This window comes from Semicossyphus pulcher, unplaced genomic scaffold, assembly GCF_022749685.1.
Source record: "Semicossyphus pulcher isolate SPU_LCO1_2020_fin unplaced genomic scaffold, fSemPul1.0.p SCAF_7, whole genome shotgun sequence".
Lineage (NCBI taxonomy): Eukaryota > Metazoa > Chordata > Actinopteri > Labriformes > Labridae > Semicossyphus > Semicossyphus pulcher.
Genome location: NW_027211748.1, coordinates 3,745,777 through 3,758,513, shown reverse-complemented (window position 1 = coordinate 3,758,513; position 12,737 = coordinate 3,745,777). Strand labels below are relative to the sequence as shown.

Below are 12,737 nucleotides of genomic sequence, written 5' to 3'. Positions count from 1 at the left end.
ACCGATCACAGACATTTACAATTCATGCTTCCATTTACCTCGTCCCTCTGTCTTTGTTCTGTGAAGAACACTACGTCCTGGCTCACTTGTAATTCCATCTGACGAGCCTCGCGTCTTTCCTTCTGAGGATTCTCTTCAGTCCACATGTCATAGATGAAAACGTTTGTTCTGTGCATGCTGACAATGCTAGTTGCCTGTTTTTAATCTAAACATGCCGACAGCTTAAAGGCTAACACAGCATCTGGAAGGGTCATGTTATTCTTTTTCATCCAGTTGCATTGCTGTTCAAAGTAATGTAGTCAATAATGCAGTCTGCCATGGAAACAGAGCTGTCTGTCCTAATTCAATCAAATGATAATTTTCTTCGTATGTGCAGTCATTTTTTCTTTCAGGAACAAGCCATCCAATTGTGCTAGCAATGCAGCCATACCGTTATCACTGTCCAATTCTTCTGCTGGTATTTCCATGGCTGTTTCCCTGACTCTCCCCTCATGCCCAGCAGCAACAGCAACAGCTTGTTTCTTTTTGTTCTGTAACTCGCTGCATTCGACAGCCTGACTTCTTCAAACTTTGGCAGAACGACATAACTGGCTACCACCCTTCTCTTACCAAAGTATAATAAACACAAAGTTAATTCAGTTCAAACATACAGTAATAGCCACACTGTTACCTCCCATCTGTCCCCCACTGCACATGCAACCCCCCTACGGTTCAAAGATCACCTCCACACCTTATTTTACCGTATAGAACACGGTAGAGAAGAAATGCATGTGCTCACTACATCTCTCTTTTTCTGTGACCCTCGTTCTCCATCAGGTCACGAAGCTTCAGTCAGATATCAGCCCGCTGCACCACTCTCTGTCTCAGCTGTCAGAAAAAAACGGCTCCCTGAGTGCTGATAAGCGGATACTGGAGGAAGACCTCAAACGCTGGAAAGTCAAAGCACAGGTAACTTCAGTTTGTGTGAATGTATTTAGAAACATACACAAGGAGAAAAAGAGTGTGTATGTATACCTGCATTTATTATTTTTGTCTCTCAGTCCTATCCCAGCTACACGATACAAAATGTTGCACATAGAATGTTCTACTGTTCATTAAGCAATTCATACATACTGTCCATATGTTTTTATTAACCTCATTATTATTTTAACAAACACTTTCTAATGTTTTATCACTCGTATATTAGAAAAATAATTTTATTTTCACTGATTATGCTTTTTTTAATTTAAAATGGACTCAATGTTCCTCTGCAGCAGCTGATCAGTCAACAAAGAAATGGCGATGATGAGGAGAGACAGAAATTTGCCACTGAGAGAGAAGCTCAGCAAAGACGCATCACACAGCTTGCTGAAGAGACGGCCAAGCTTAAGACTGAACTGTCAAGGTAGAGCACCCACTCAGCGATACACCCTCAGGCTGAAATCATCAGAACCATGCTATAATATCGGAGTACCTAGGTTTTATCAAAACACAAAGTGAAAATGTAGCTTAAGTAACTGAATCCAGAGACTGTGATCCTGTGTTTCGTGCCTGATCTTAAACCTTAGATCAGAACAGCTGCTTTTTTGCTTGGTGAAATATTGATCATTTTAACTGACTAACTGAGATTAATGTTATGTGTGCATCAGATACATTGCAAGCAGTAACTCTGCTCAGTCCCAGCTGCAAGCTTTTAGAGACTCTGTTGCCCGTCTGACGTCGGAGAGAGACACCGCAAAGAAAGATGTGGAAACCAAAAACAATGACATTCTGGAGAAGAACAAGACTATCACACAGGTCAAGAAGATTGGGCGACGCTACAAGACCCAGTATGAAGAGCTCAAAGCCCAGCACGACAAGGTTGTACTTCAGTTTGGGCTTTAGTCTAGGTTTAAGGCTGCAGTAGATGATTAGTTTAGTTTGGAAGAAAGCTGAAATGGTGATTTGAGTGTGTGTGGTTCTTTTTTTCCAGCTGGTTGAGGAGACGGCTGAGAAAGCAGGAAGTGAGTCGGGGCCGAGCCAGGAGATGCAGCAGGAGCTGACTAAAACCCAGGTGGAGCTCAACAATGCCAGAGAGGAGCTAAACACTCTGAAAGAGGAGGTTCAGAGAAAAGGAGAGGAGGTGAGCAGGAGAAGGGGAAGCCTTTTTTAGCCTAACATACAATGATTACAGAAGCATGTACTGAAGATTATAATAAGGTGTTTTTCATTTCCTATACACTTAAAACAATAGGCCTATACTATTTCACTTGTTAAAAATGTTGCACGTTGTAATGCACAGAAAAGATAGCAAAATGAATATTCGATAAAAAAGATCTGCAATACTGCGGCTGTCTTGCGTGTTCTCACGTAGTCTTCAGTTTCAGTCCTCAGTGCCTCAGTCATTCTCAGCTTTCTCTAAGAATCGTTGGATAACGGCAAAGCCTTAGGTTTACTTGGCTGCCATAGCAGCATGCCATGTCGGTTTTGGTGGTCAGGCTGTGTCTTATGAAGGGTGCTTGCCACCTGCGACAGGTGTCCAAACAGCTGGCCCCTTCGTGGGATTTGTCAGCTGTTTTGGAGCCTTTAGATCAGGTCGATCTTCAGGTTTTATCACTTAAGAAGACCGTGTTATTGGCACTGGCATCTGCTAAGCGGGTCAGTGATATTCATGCATTTGCAGTACATCCTGACTGTCTTGCCACAGGAGATGCATGTGTGGTGCTATGGCCAAATCCAGCCTTTACACCAAAGAATCCTACTGACCTAGCTGCCATTTCACCTCTTTTCCACCTCGCAACAGGAGCGTTACTCAAATTGTGCCCAGTGCATGGCAAAACAGAAGGCTTTAGGAAAACACATCAACTGTTTGTGTTATGGGCAAAACCTCATACTGGTGAGCCTATTACAAAACAACGGCTTTCTCAATGGATAGTTGGGGCCATTTCTCTGGCCTACAGCAGCAAGGGGGTTCAAGCCCCAGCTGGTTTACACGCTCACTCTACAAGGGGGATGGTGATGTCCTGGGCCCTCTTTAGAGGCCTGTCTATCCAAGATATATATTTTGTGACCAACTGGGTTTCACCTCATACCTTTGCAAGGTTCTATGCACTGCATGTCACCGTGCAGCCTTTACTGTGCTGAGTGTGGGCTCTTCTGAGGAGCTGTAAGTTGTCAGCCCGATCGTTGTCAGTCAGTCTTCAATATAAGTTTGTCTGGCAATACAGGAGTCCATATATCCCCATAGTGAGATACCGAGCGAATGTTTGAAAGAGAACTTTTGGTTACAAAGGTAATCTCTGATAACATGAGTGAGGTATCTCACCAGACCACCCTCCTTACCTGAAGCGAGGAAGAGTTGTGCTTATTTTGAATGATCTGTTGACTCTGCATCATCCCCTTTGTAGGGAGAGCATGTCTCCTCTTGATGCAGTCGTCACGAACGCCAGCCAATGTGGCTGCCTTAATGGTATTAGGCTTCTGAGGACTACACAGAGGGGAATACCCCACAGTGAGATACCTCACTCAAATTATCAGAGAACCACGATCACCTTTGTTTTTCTTGCATTACACCGCTGCCTGCTGATTCGTAATTGGTCAATGTTACTCAGACTACAAGCGTACTACAAACGGAAACCAAAACATACTAAAAATCCACGTCCCTGCCTACAGATCATACATTTCTATGTAGAATCAGTAAATAGAGAATGGTTTCATAAATATATCCGGAAGTATCACAAGATTAATTTCCTTCCCAACCAGGCCCAGAGGTTCCAAAATGAGCTGGAGCAGGCCAAGAAGGAAAACCAGCAGACTAAGGAAAAGTTCCAGGAGGCCCAAAACCAACTAACACAGAACCAGAGCCAGCTGGTAGAGGTACTGTAACATACGTCTAAGTCTGTCTTTGTTTGGATTTGTTGCATTCTGGCTACAAATTTGAATCCAATGTTGTTCAAGTCCATTTAAATTGCTCTTAAATTTTTTTTTAGAGCGTTAAATGTTAAAACACCAATGCAAATGCAGAGGGAGGAAGCTATAGGTAGCTCTACATGAAGAACCATTAGTGAGAAAAATGCATAAGACAGGCCAGAATGTGTGCCTAAATTGTCTCACGTCTGCTTTTATAGGTCCAGTCACAGTTGTCCCAGACCAAGACTCAAATGCAGCAGAATCAGAATCAGTTGACCCAGAGTCAGAAGGAGCTTCAGCAAACCAAGACCAGCACCCAGCAGGTAAGACGTACTGCCAATACCATAGCAACACCTGACAGAGACCATCATTTCTTAAGTCAAGCTTGATTTATCGTTACCTTTTAATGTACTTGTAATGTTTGTCCTCATTGCAACGACTGGTCAATTGTCGGTTGGTTATTTGGCTAATGTGACAAACACCCATATTACAAGCCTTAACTCCTCCTCCCAAATTTAAAGTCACAGAACCAGTTGAAATCAGCTCAAGCTCAAGCTCAGGCCCGCCAGAACCAGATTCAACAGATTCAGAGAGAGCTCCAGCAGGCAAAAGAAGCCCTCCAGGTGAACCTTGCTAACCAGAAAGAACTTCAGCAGACCCACCAAAGCAGTCAACAGACCCACAACCAGGAAGTGGGCAACCTAAAGACTGCTCTTTGCAAAGCTGAGAGCAAGGTGAGAGGCCCTTGTTCTCTTTACTGTATGTGATACTAATTGTAATACACTAACGTACATAAAACAAGAGTAGACACAAAGTATGGAAAGCACACACAACAGTTGCTCAGGCTGAATGCAGCATCCTTACAGCCTTAACAATGTACTGCTCCTGCGAGTGCCAAAGTCAAAGATTAAAATACAAACCATCTAACATTTGTTATTAGTGCATGAATGTTTTAATAATAATCTGCGTAGTGTTTGCATGTCTTCTCTTGCACATTCAATAAGTGATTTTTTTAAAGCCCCTGTGAGGAGTTTTTCCACTGGTTGTGAAATACACTGACATTAATTCTGAAGCAAACCAGACCGTCAGCAACAAGACTGATTATTCCTATATAGTTATTCTTAATGCCTGGCTGCTGGCGGGGGGGAGGTGTCGGACGCAGCCATTAACTTCACGCTGCCTTTGTTTATTTTTTTGTTAAAAACCACCACCTCACAACTTTAAGTCATAATACAGTATACAGCTCACCCGATGTGCATCTGTGAGTGTCTGATACCCCAGTTGCTGTTATGAAAAGCTTTTTGTGACATTCTTTATTTGATAAGTAGTGTACCTGTTCTCTTCTCTTAATAGGTGACTGAGCTTCAAGGCACCCTGGACAGTCTGCAGAAGGTCGGGATGAGCTTTATACTGATTGTTTTTTAACTAGGTTTAACACTGTCTGCAAAGCTTTGTAATGGTTGTAATAATACATTTGATACTTCAGTACTTCAGCATTGGGAAACGTGGGAAATACACTCACATGGACTTGTTTGAATTATCATGCATTAGTGAATCAACTCCAGACAATCCTCCACACATACTCTATATCTATCTCTACAAATCTTTCTCTCTCAATCCATTTTCTCCATCATGTCTCACTCTCTATTCTTCCTCACTTCTTAAGGTAAGATAAGATAGTCGTTAGTGATCCCCCATTCTGGGAAAGTAACCTGCTGTTATTATTATTTCCATTATTATTATTATTATTATTCCTTCCTTTCCTTTCTTTGTCTATTCCAACCACCGTGTGCTTCCTTTCTCCTTAAATCTCTATCTTTTATTACTTCTTTGTCAGATGGTTGGTGAACGAGAAGCAGAAAATAAGCGTCTACAGGAGCAGCTAACAGAAGCCAACCAGGCCAATGAAGCCAGCCAAGTAACACAGGCCAACCAGAACCTGAGTTCCCAGTCCATCCAGACCAGTAATGCTAACGTTTCTAGTCAAGCTGATCAGGCACTGCAGGAGGAACTGACAAAACTCAAACAAGAGGTACTTTCAAGTCCAGCTTTCCCAACAGAATGTCCACAGGCTGTCATGTGCCCATATGCTGTGTAGTTCATATATTTCACTGACAAACACAGAGCTTTAGAGGCATCAGGCTTCATCATCAAAGTTTCATGGGATGTGATGCCAGGGTTGCCAGGTCTGTGGTTTTTCCAGCTGAATTGGACGACTTTTGAAGTGTCTTTAGAGGCGCGAGGCCCTGTGCGGTTGGGTATCACGGCCCGGTACTAAAGGACCTACGGCCCGGTACCTGTCCGCGGTCCGGGGGTTGGGAACCCCTGGTTTAAAGTGCATCTAATCATGAAATGAAACACAATAACTTCTATCAATACATTTTCCTTTCTTTAGGCTTGTGAAAGACTGAAGAGAGGGCAGTATTACACCATTGTTAGAATAACATGTACAAAACAAACAGAGAAAGTCCAGTTAAGATGCTTAAACAGCTTTATCATGTAAATTCACAGCTCTGTCTTAACTCAGTAAACAATATGCTAGCACATCATGATTGCACAGGTCACAATCTATGCAAAGAGCTGCAGAGTATTATCTTTTTGTTTAGTTTTTAGATTTTCAGTCCGATCTCTAACAAAATCATTTCCTAGATCTACAGCAGCTGATATAATGCTGTGGTGTTTCCCTACAGCTGTCTGAGGGCAAGAACAGAGAGGAGCAGCTCAGACAGCAGATGGCTGAAAAAGAGGAGAAGACTAAGAAGGTCTTCATGGGAGCCAAGACAAAAATCAACCAACTAAACAGTAAGTTTCACACGCACTAATGCACAGATGGGCCAAATGATGACATGCTGTGAAGTTGCAGCAAACGAGGTAGCTTCTCCGTTTTAAAGTAACAAATTAAACATAATACCTCTTCCAAAACTTGAAGATGCCAAGGAGCAGCAAAGTCAGGAGATAGAAGAATTGAAACAAAGTAAGGAGGAACTGGAGGTGAGAATGAATGCCCTCAAGTCACAATATGAAGGACGACTTCTAAGAGTGGACAGAGAACTGAGAGAACTGAGAGAGATACAAGCACACTCTGACCCAAGAGAGGAACCACAGGACCATAGCGGAGCTAAGGTACATGCATCATGCTGCCTGTGGTCATGAATGACATGAAGGTTCATGTTTTTTTGAAATTTCTGTGTTTGGTGTTATAATTATATGTATGCCCAAAAACTGCTTAAACAAAAAATCTGAATTCCTAAATTGAATCCATGATGGCTATTTGAATTATCGGACGTGTTTGGTTACCTCCAGCACGCTGAGCTTAAATCACAGTCTCTATCTGAAAGTGATATGGCTTTAAAAGACCAGTCCTCTGCAAGGACATTAGTGAACCTTGGTGTTGTTCACATGGACTTTGAGAAAATGCACATGTGATCCAATCAACGTTATCTAATCAAATCATGCTTACGTTTTGAGGTTTACATTTGCTTTAAGATATATTTTCTTCTAAAAAAACTATAGCCTTTTATGTCCACCCTATTAAAATATTATGACAAAAATATTTGGAATAATATTATATAATAATTTGGTTGATTATGATTTTATTTTCTAAATTTAACGACATTTTGCTTCTGATATAATGACTTAATTCTCTAAAACCAATAGCCTTCTGTGTTACAGTGTTACTCCCTCTGAATGTAATTACAACATTGAATACCTGCATCTTAACTTAGGTTGGGGATCAGCCCAGATCTGCAGACCAGAGACATATATCTTTGAAGAGTCCTGCCCAAGATAGAGGAAGGTAACTAATAAAGATGGATACACATGGTCAAACTCCAGACACTATACTGAACGGTTGTGAATAGGCTTTTTATAAAAATGTACATTTTTCAATCAAGAAATGTTATCAGACAGGTCTATCTTAACAAACATATTACTATGTATTTAAATAAGTAACTGTAATATCTATTCATGGTTTCTCCTTCAGCTCCAGCCTGTCCGACCCTCCCACTGCAAACATCCGCCCCACCCCAAGCACTCCATCTCCAAGCAACAAGCCAAGCCCATCCCCTGGTAGCAAGGCTACGCCACGTGCAAGTATCCGGCCCATGGTTACCCCAGCAACTGTCCCTAACCCAACGCCTACCGCCACTGTCATGCCAACAACACAGACTGACAGCCATGAAGGTGAGAGCAAAAGTGTGAAAAATTAAACATAGAATTAGACCTAGCAGTATATGATTTTTAAGTGACAATTTAAAGATGAATATACTGTACGCCGAGGTGTAAAGAGTCCTGAAATATTCCACTCAAGTAGAAGTACTGTTACTTGACTGAAAATACACTCAAGTAAAATTACTAATGTTAAAGATGACTCAAGTAAGAGTAAAAAGTAGCTTACTTAAAGTACTCAAAGTAAAAGTTACTTAGTTACTTTCCCACCCCGCTGATTTGTATAATAAACACATTTCGCCAAGGTTACCTTACACATGCATCCTGTGCAGTCAGCTGAAAAGGAGGAGAGGAAATGATTGCACAGTTGGAACAATGTAAATGTATCTGTAGTTAAAGTAATAGGTGTTCCAACAAATGCCATAACTGGCTTCATAAAGCAGGGTTAAGTGTCGAGCTTATTTTGTAATAAGTATCCATCAGCTCCCAGTTATAATTAAAATAAAACGGTACTGTCAAACCTGGGCCCTATGTTTACATGTTTTGGTGTCAAAATGACAAGCTAGGGTGAGAGAGGGACGGATCACACCCAAGTTACGTCTGTAACATGATGTTATTTATTTTCACTAACATCTATACTTATAGCTTGCGGGAGACTTATGACGTTTTTAGTTCTTAGAAAATTAGGCAGGAACCACAATAAGGAGCCTGTGAGTGACTTTATCGATCAAATAACTTCCTGGAAAAGTTACAAATAAAGTTAAAAAAAAAAAACAACGACCCGGGAAACACTTCAAAATAAAAGCATTGTGTACAAACGAGGGGAGTCAGAATTCCAGATCGGGCTTTTACTTTGAAAAAACATAAGAGCAGTGTTGACCTACTTTACTCTCCATGCCTGTGACTTTGACTAGAGGAAGAGATGCTCATATTGCTGTCAGAGATCCTCATATTGCTGTCAGAGATCAATAGGACTCATCACAATTCATTTTCACCGTGCATTTTGGCCGAGAACCGCACGCTGCTTGTTGTGAAAATAGGCGAGCCTCCTATTCTCTACATTCAGCGCGAGTCGCACACATTCTCAAGACTCTCATCTGTTTTCATGCATTTAAAATGAAAATGAACACGTCCCGCAGCCGTCATGCCACGCTTCCAGTGTTGCCCACAAAAGCACACGCTGAGCTGATGCCACATACTAGGTTTAGACCAAAAAATCTCATCCTGCTTCCTTTAACAGTCACATGTATCACTCACTTTAAATGTTTACCCTGGAAAATGTAAACAAAGGCAGCGCTCAGTTAACCAATTCATCTGACACCTTTTCTGTTCATGGTGCTGATGATTGCAGGAGCCTCTGTACACTCTACCAGCTCCATCCTGGTGAACACACCTACATCACTTAATCAGCCAACCAGCACCCAGACCACAGCTTTTGTACAGCCCACCCAGCAGCAGGCAGCCAACCAGGATGCAGGAACCAGTATGGAGGCAGAGCAACCATCTACGTCCTCATCCCAAATTGGATCAGGTGAGAAGGACATTGTCCAAAACACAACAGCAACACTGCAACTTTACTGACCTTAAAGACATTGATAAGAAAGAAGTAAAGGATTCTGTCCAAATTATTTTAAATGATTAAAAGAAATTGCAGATAGCTTTCATCATATGCCCAGAATTGAATGAACACCCCTTCAAATGATTGTGTTCAAGTCTGTTATTCTAAATGTATGTTTGGCTATGGGCTCCATCGCGTTAAGATAAGTCATAAAGAGCTCAGTGAACCTTAACGTGTCGCTGTCATAGGATGCCACCTTTGCAACTTTGTGAAATGTCTTCATGAGAGTGCCTAGGAGCAACAAGAGCTCAGCCATAAAGTGTAAGACCACACAAACTAACAGAGTGGGGCATATACGTTTAAATGCACTCTCCTTAGTGAATATATACAGACATGATCTGTCTGTATTTCAGTGCACACTCCGCTCTACTGCTAATTACGTTTACATATGCTGGAGTGACATGAGAAGTAAATAAAAATAAGATATTCAAGAGACACAGCAGAGAAATGTTAAATCAGACAGGAATGAGAGGCGAGTCATCTCCCGAGGGCGAGTTGGCGGTGCTTAATGTGGCCCAGCACACGTGTGTACACACTGCTGGATGTATGTGGATAAATGCGTCTCGGACGACCTCCGTATGTGGCCTGAGTGATCGGATCTGAATGGGTCCTCAATCTGTACTGGGTGTGTTCACACCTGTACTAAAGGCTGTCCACTTGTGATCCGAACACGAAAACCACATGTTGATACCAAGTCTGTTTTACTTTGTTGTAACTCCACCCTCTCTTGATGCCTGACAGGAAACCAGCATTCCACTAATAGTTTAATAATGTAAACTGATATCCTGATGTTATCCCTTGTGTTATTTAAGCAGGATCAAAGAGGATCAGAGAGGATGAGGAGGAGGAGAGCAGACCAGAGAGTTCACACACACCTCCAATCAATAAAAAACTACGACTAAAACCATCAATAGCACTGCAGGTAAACACGAACAGAAGCTAATCTGATGTCAAAATGTTTTTTGTTCATGGCCTTTAAATTCCCATTGCAGTCCCAAATATGAAGTTGATAATCGATAATACATTTGTAATCACCGAATGGTTAAAACATTTTTTGCATTTTAAGGTCATTATTTGATTTGAATTTTTCTCTTTATTTACGAAGAACCCTGATTAGTCCGCTTGGTCTGCTTATTTTTGCTTCCTTTCCAAATTGTCAATGAAACAGTTAAAACATGGCAGTGATGTAACAACAGTGTTCTTTTCAGAGTTGTTTCACAGAATATCAGGATGAATATTTCTGAATACAAAGGCGGAGATTTATTAATTTCTACAAGAAGCTGCTTCTGCACCAAGCCTTGTTTTTATATTATTTTGTTTTTGAATGTTTTGTTGTTTTGTTTCCCCTTTTTTTTTGTATGTCAACCCATTCATTATGAACTTATCACCTGTACAAATATTGCTTTGTTTGTTGTGCTTCAGATGGAAGGTGATGAAGAGATGGAAGGAGAGCGACAGGATTCAACCGATGACACTCAGGTTTGTCACCAATGAAAGTGACTTTGGAGGGTTCAAGATCATAAACATAGCCATCAAATGAAGCATCGTTATTTGATTGACGGTTTCACATGCTATTGTTGAAAGGGGTTCTCACTGTTTTTTATATAGTGTCACCAAAATTCACTTTTTAACTGCCCATAGCTGTAAACTTGAAATAGTTTACCAGCCAATATATGTTTTAACTCAACAAACGCCATCAGCTCACAGAAGCCTTCTCCTTCCACAACACTTACTGGTAACACATCTCCAGTCACCATGTTCGTTATTAGCAGGCTGATCTTCTCCACTCCGGTATCATCACAACGCCATGTGCTGACAGGGCTAGCAAATGATGTGATGTGATACTGTGCACCAGTTAAGGGCAGGACATTACAAATTTCAATATCAACCAAACTGATCAAGCTAAGAAGGACTAACATTAGCGTCAGAGCTTTAGTATAGAGATGTGTCATTAAATTAAAAGCAGCTGGAATTGCTTCCTTAAACTTAGCTACAGCCCATCAGACAAACATCGAGTACGATTTTGTTAACTGAAGTGTAGCCAGTAAGCAGGGAATGAAATGTTACTAAACAGGGATCCAATAAAAGAGGATTTTGTATAAATACATTTAAGTTTTCAAAAAAACAGAAGCTAAGATATGCGGATGTCAACCAAAATGTTCGTCAGCATACAGAAAGTGCAGCACAAAAAGAGAGTTTGTTTTGTTTTTTCTCCTTTGCATTTCTTTAATTTACTTAGTAACTGAGAGTGTGTTTTATTTTGCATTCCCCAACATTTTAAACATCAATTTATTTATTGATTTATTGAGAGAAACAATCAGTCTACTTGACAGTCTACTTTTTAAAAGAAGTGTAATACTTCTGTTATCAAACATCTAAGACATCGATCTAAAAGTTCCCCCTCTGTACTCTGCAGCCAGTGTTTCTGTGTCGATCTGCAGTGGACTAACATGAGAGGGAATTCAGATGCAAACAACTTTGTCAAATACTATCCTGGTCTTTCAACTCGACTGTGGATTTGTTCTCTCGTCACTTTTACTGGAAGTTTGAAGGAATGTTGTTTTAACAGAAGGAATGATTAAAGCGAGAAAAACCTGCTTCCTCTATAATACATTGGTTTTCAGTTGCAGCATTGAATGAGGGAAAATGGACTGCGAGGGAAAATGTTGTAGTTTTCTGGAATATTATTGAATTGATGGTTTTTCTAAGTCTGTCAAAGCACCTACCTTTGTTTGAAACACTTAATAATTTGATTTGGGTGTAGGAGCTTCCTGAGCAGAGTTTCCCCATCTTACCTGAAGAAGATGAGGACACTGAGGAAGAAGGTGCGTCCCAGTCTGTACCCTCTGATCAGAGTTCCTCTCAGGGCTTGGCTATCATACGTGACGTCATCGTGATTGACACAGACAGTGAGAGCCGCGAGAGCAAAGAGGGAGAGGAGAAGCAGGATGATGATGATGAAGAGGAAGACGATGAAGAGGAAGAAGAAGAAGAAGAAGAAGAGGTGCTGATAGGTTTATGAATTTCTCAAAGTATTTTCAGTTTTAATCTGTTGTCTGTGTTAAATAAGGTTTCTGTGTCTGCC

The 12,737-nt window shown here is 41.1% G+C and overlaps 1 protein-coding gene across 7 annotated transcripts in view; it reads left to right on the top strand.

Annotated features, from left to right (window-relative positions):
- Positions 1-12,737, top strand: part of tpra (translocated promoter region a, nuclear basket protein) — a 50,576-nt gene that overhangs the window by 33,728 nt on the left and 4,111 nt on the right. For 5 of the 7 annotated variants that reach the window (XM_069683952.1, XM_069683950.1, XM_069683947.1 and 2 more), the window contains exons 29-45: positions 817-948; positions 1,254-1,384; positions 1,629-1,839; positions 1,952-2,101; positions 3,721-3,834; positions 4,086-4,190; positions 4,389-4,601; positions 5,221-5,259; positions 5,705-5,899; positions 6,558-6,669; positions 6,797-6,990; positions 7,593-7,663; positions 7,850-8,049; positions 9,386-9,565; positions 10,465-10,574; positions 11,075-11,131; positions 12,417-12,656. In XM_069683952.1, coding sequence (XP_069540053.1) covers positions 817-948; positions 1,254-1,384; positions 1,629-1,839; positions 1,952-2,101; positions 3,721-3,834; positions 4,086-4,190; positions 4,389-4,601; positions 5,221-5,259; positions 5,705-5,899; positions 6,558-6,669; positions 6,797-6,990; positions 7,593-7,663; positions 7,850-8,049; positions 9,386-9,565; positions 10,465-10,574; positions 11,075-11,131; positions 12,417-12,656 — 2,454 coding nt within the window. The remainder of the gene's footprint in view (positions 1-816; positions 949-1,253; positions 1,385-1,628; positions 1,840-1,951; positions 2,102-3,720; positions 3,835-4,085; positions 4,191-4,388; positions 4,602-5,220; positions 5,260-5,704; positions 5,900-6,557; positions 6,670-6,796; positions 6,991-7,592; positions 7,664-7,849; positions 8,050-9,385; positions 9,566-10,464; positions 10,575-11,074; positions 11,132-12,416; positions 12,657-12,737) is intronic. The other 2 variants (XM_069683949.1, XM_069683948.1) reach the window with 2 other exon arrangements.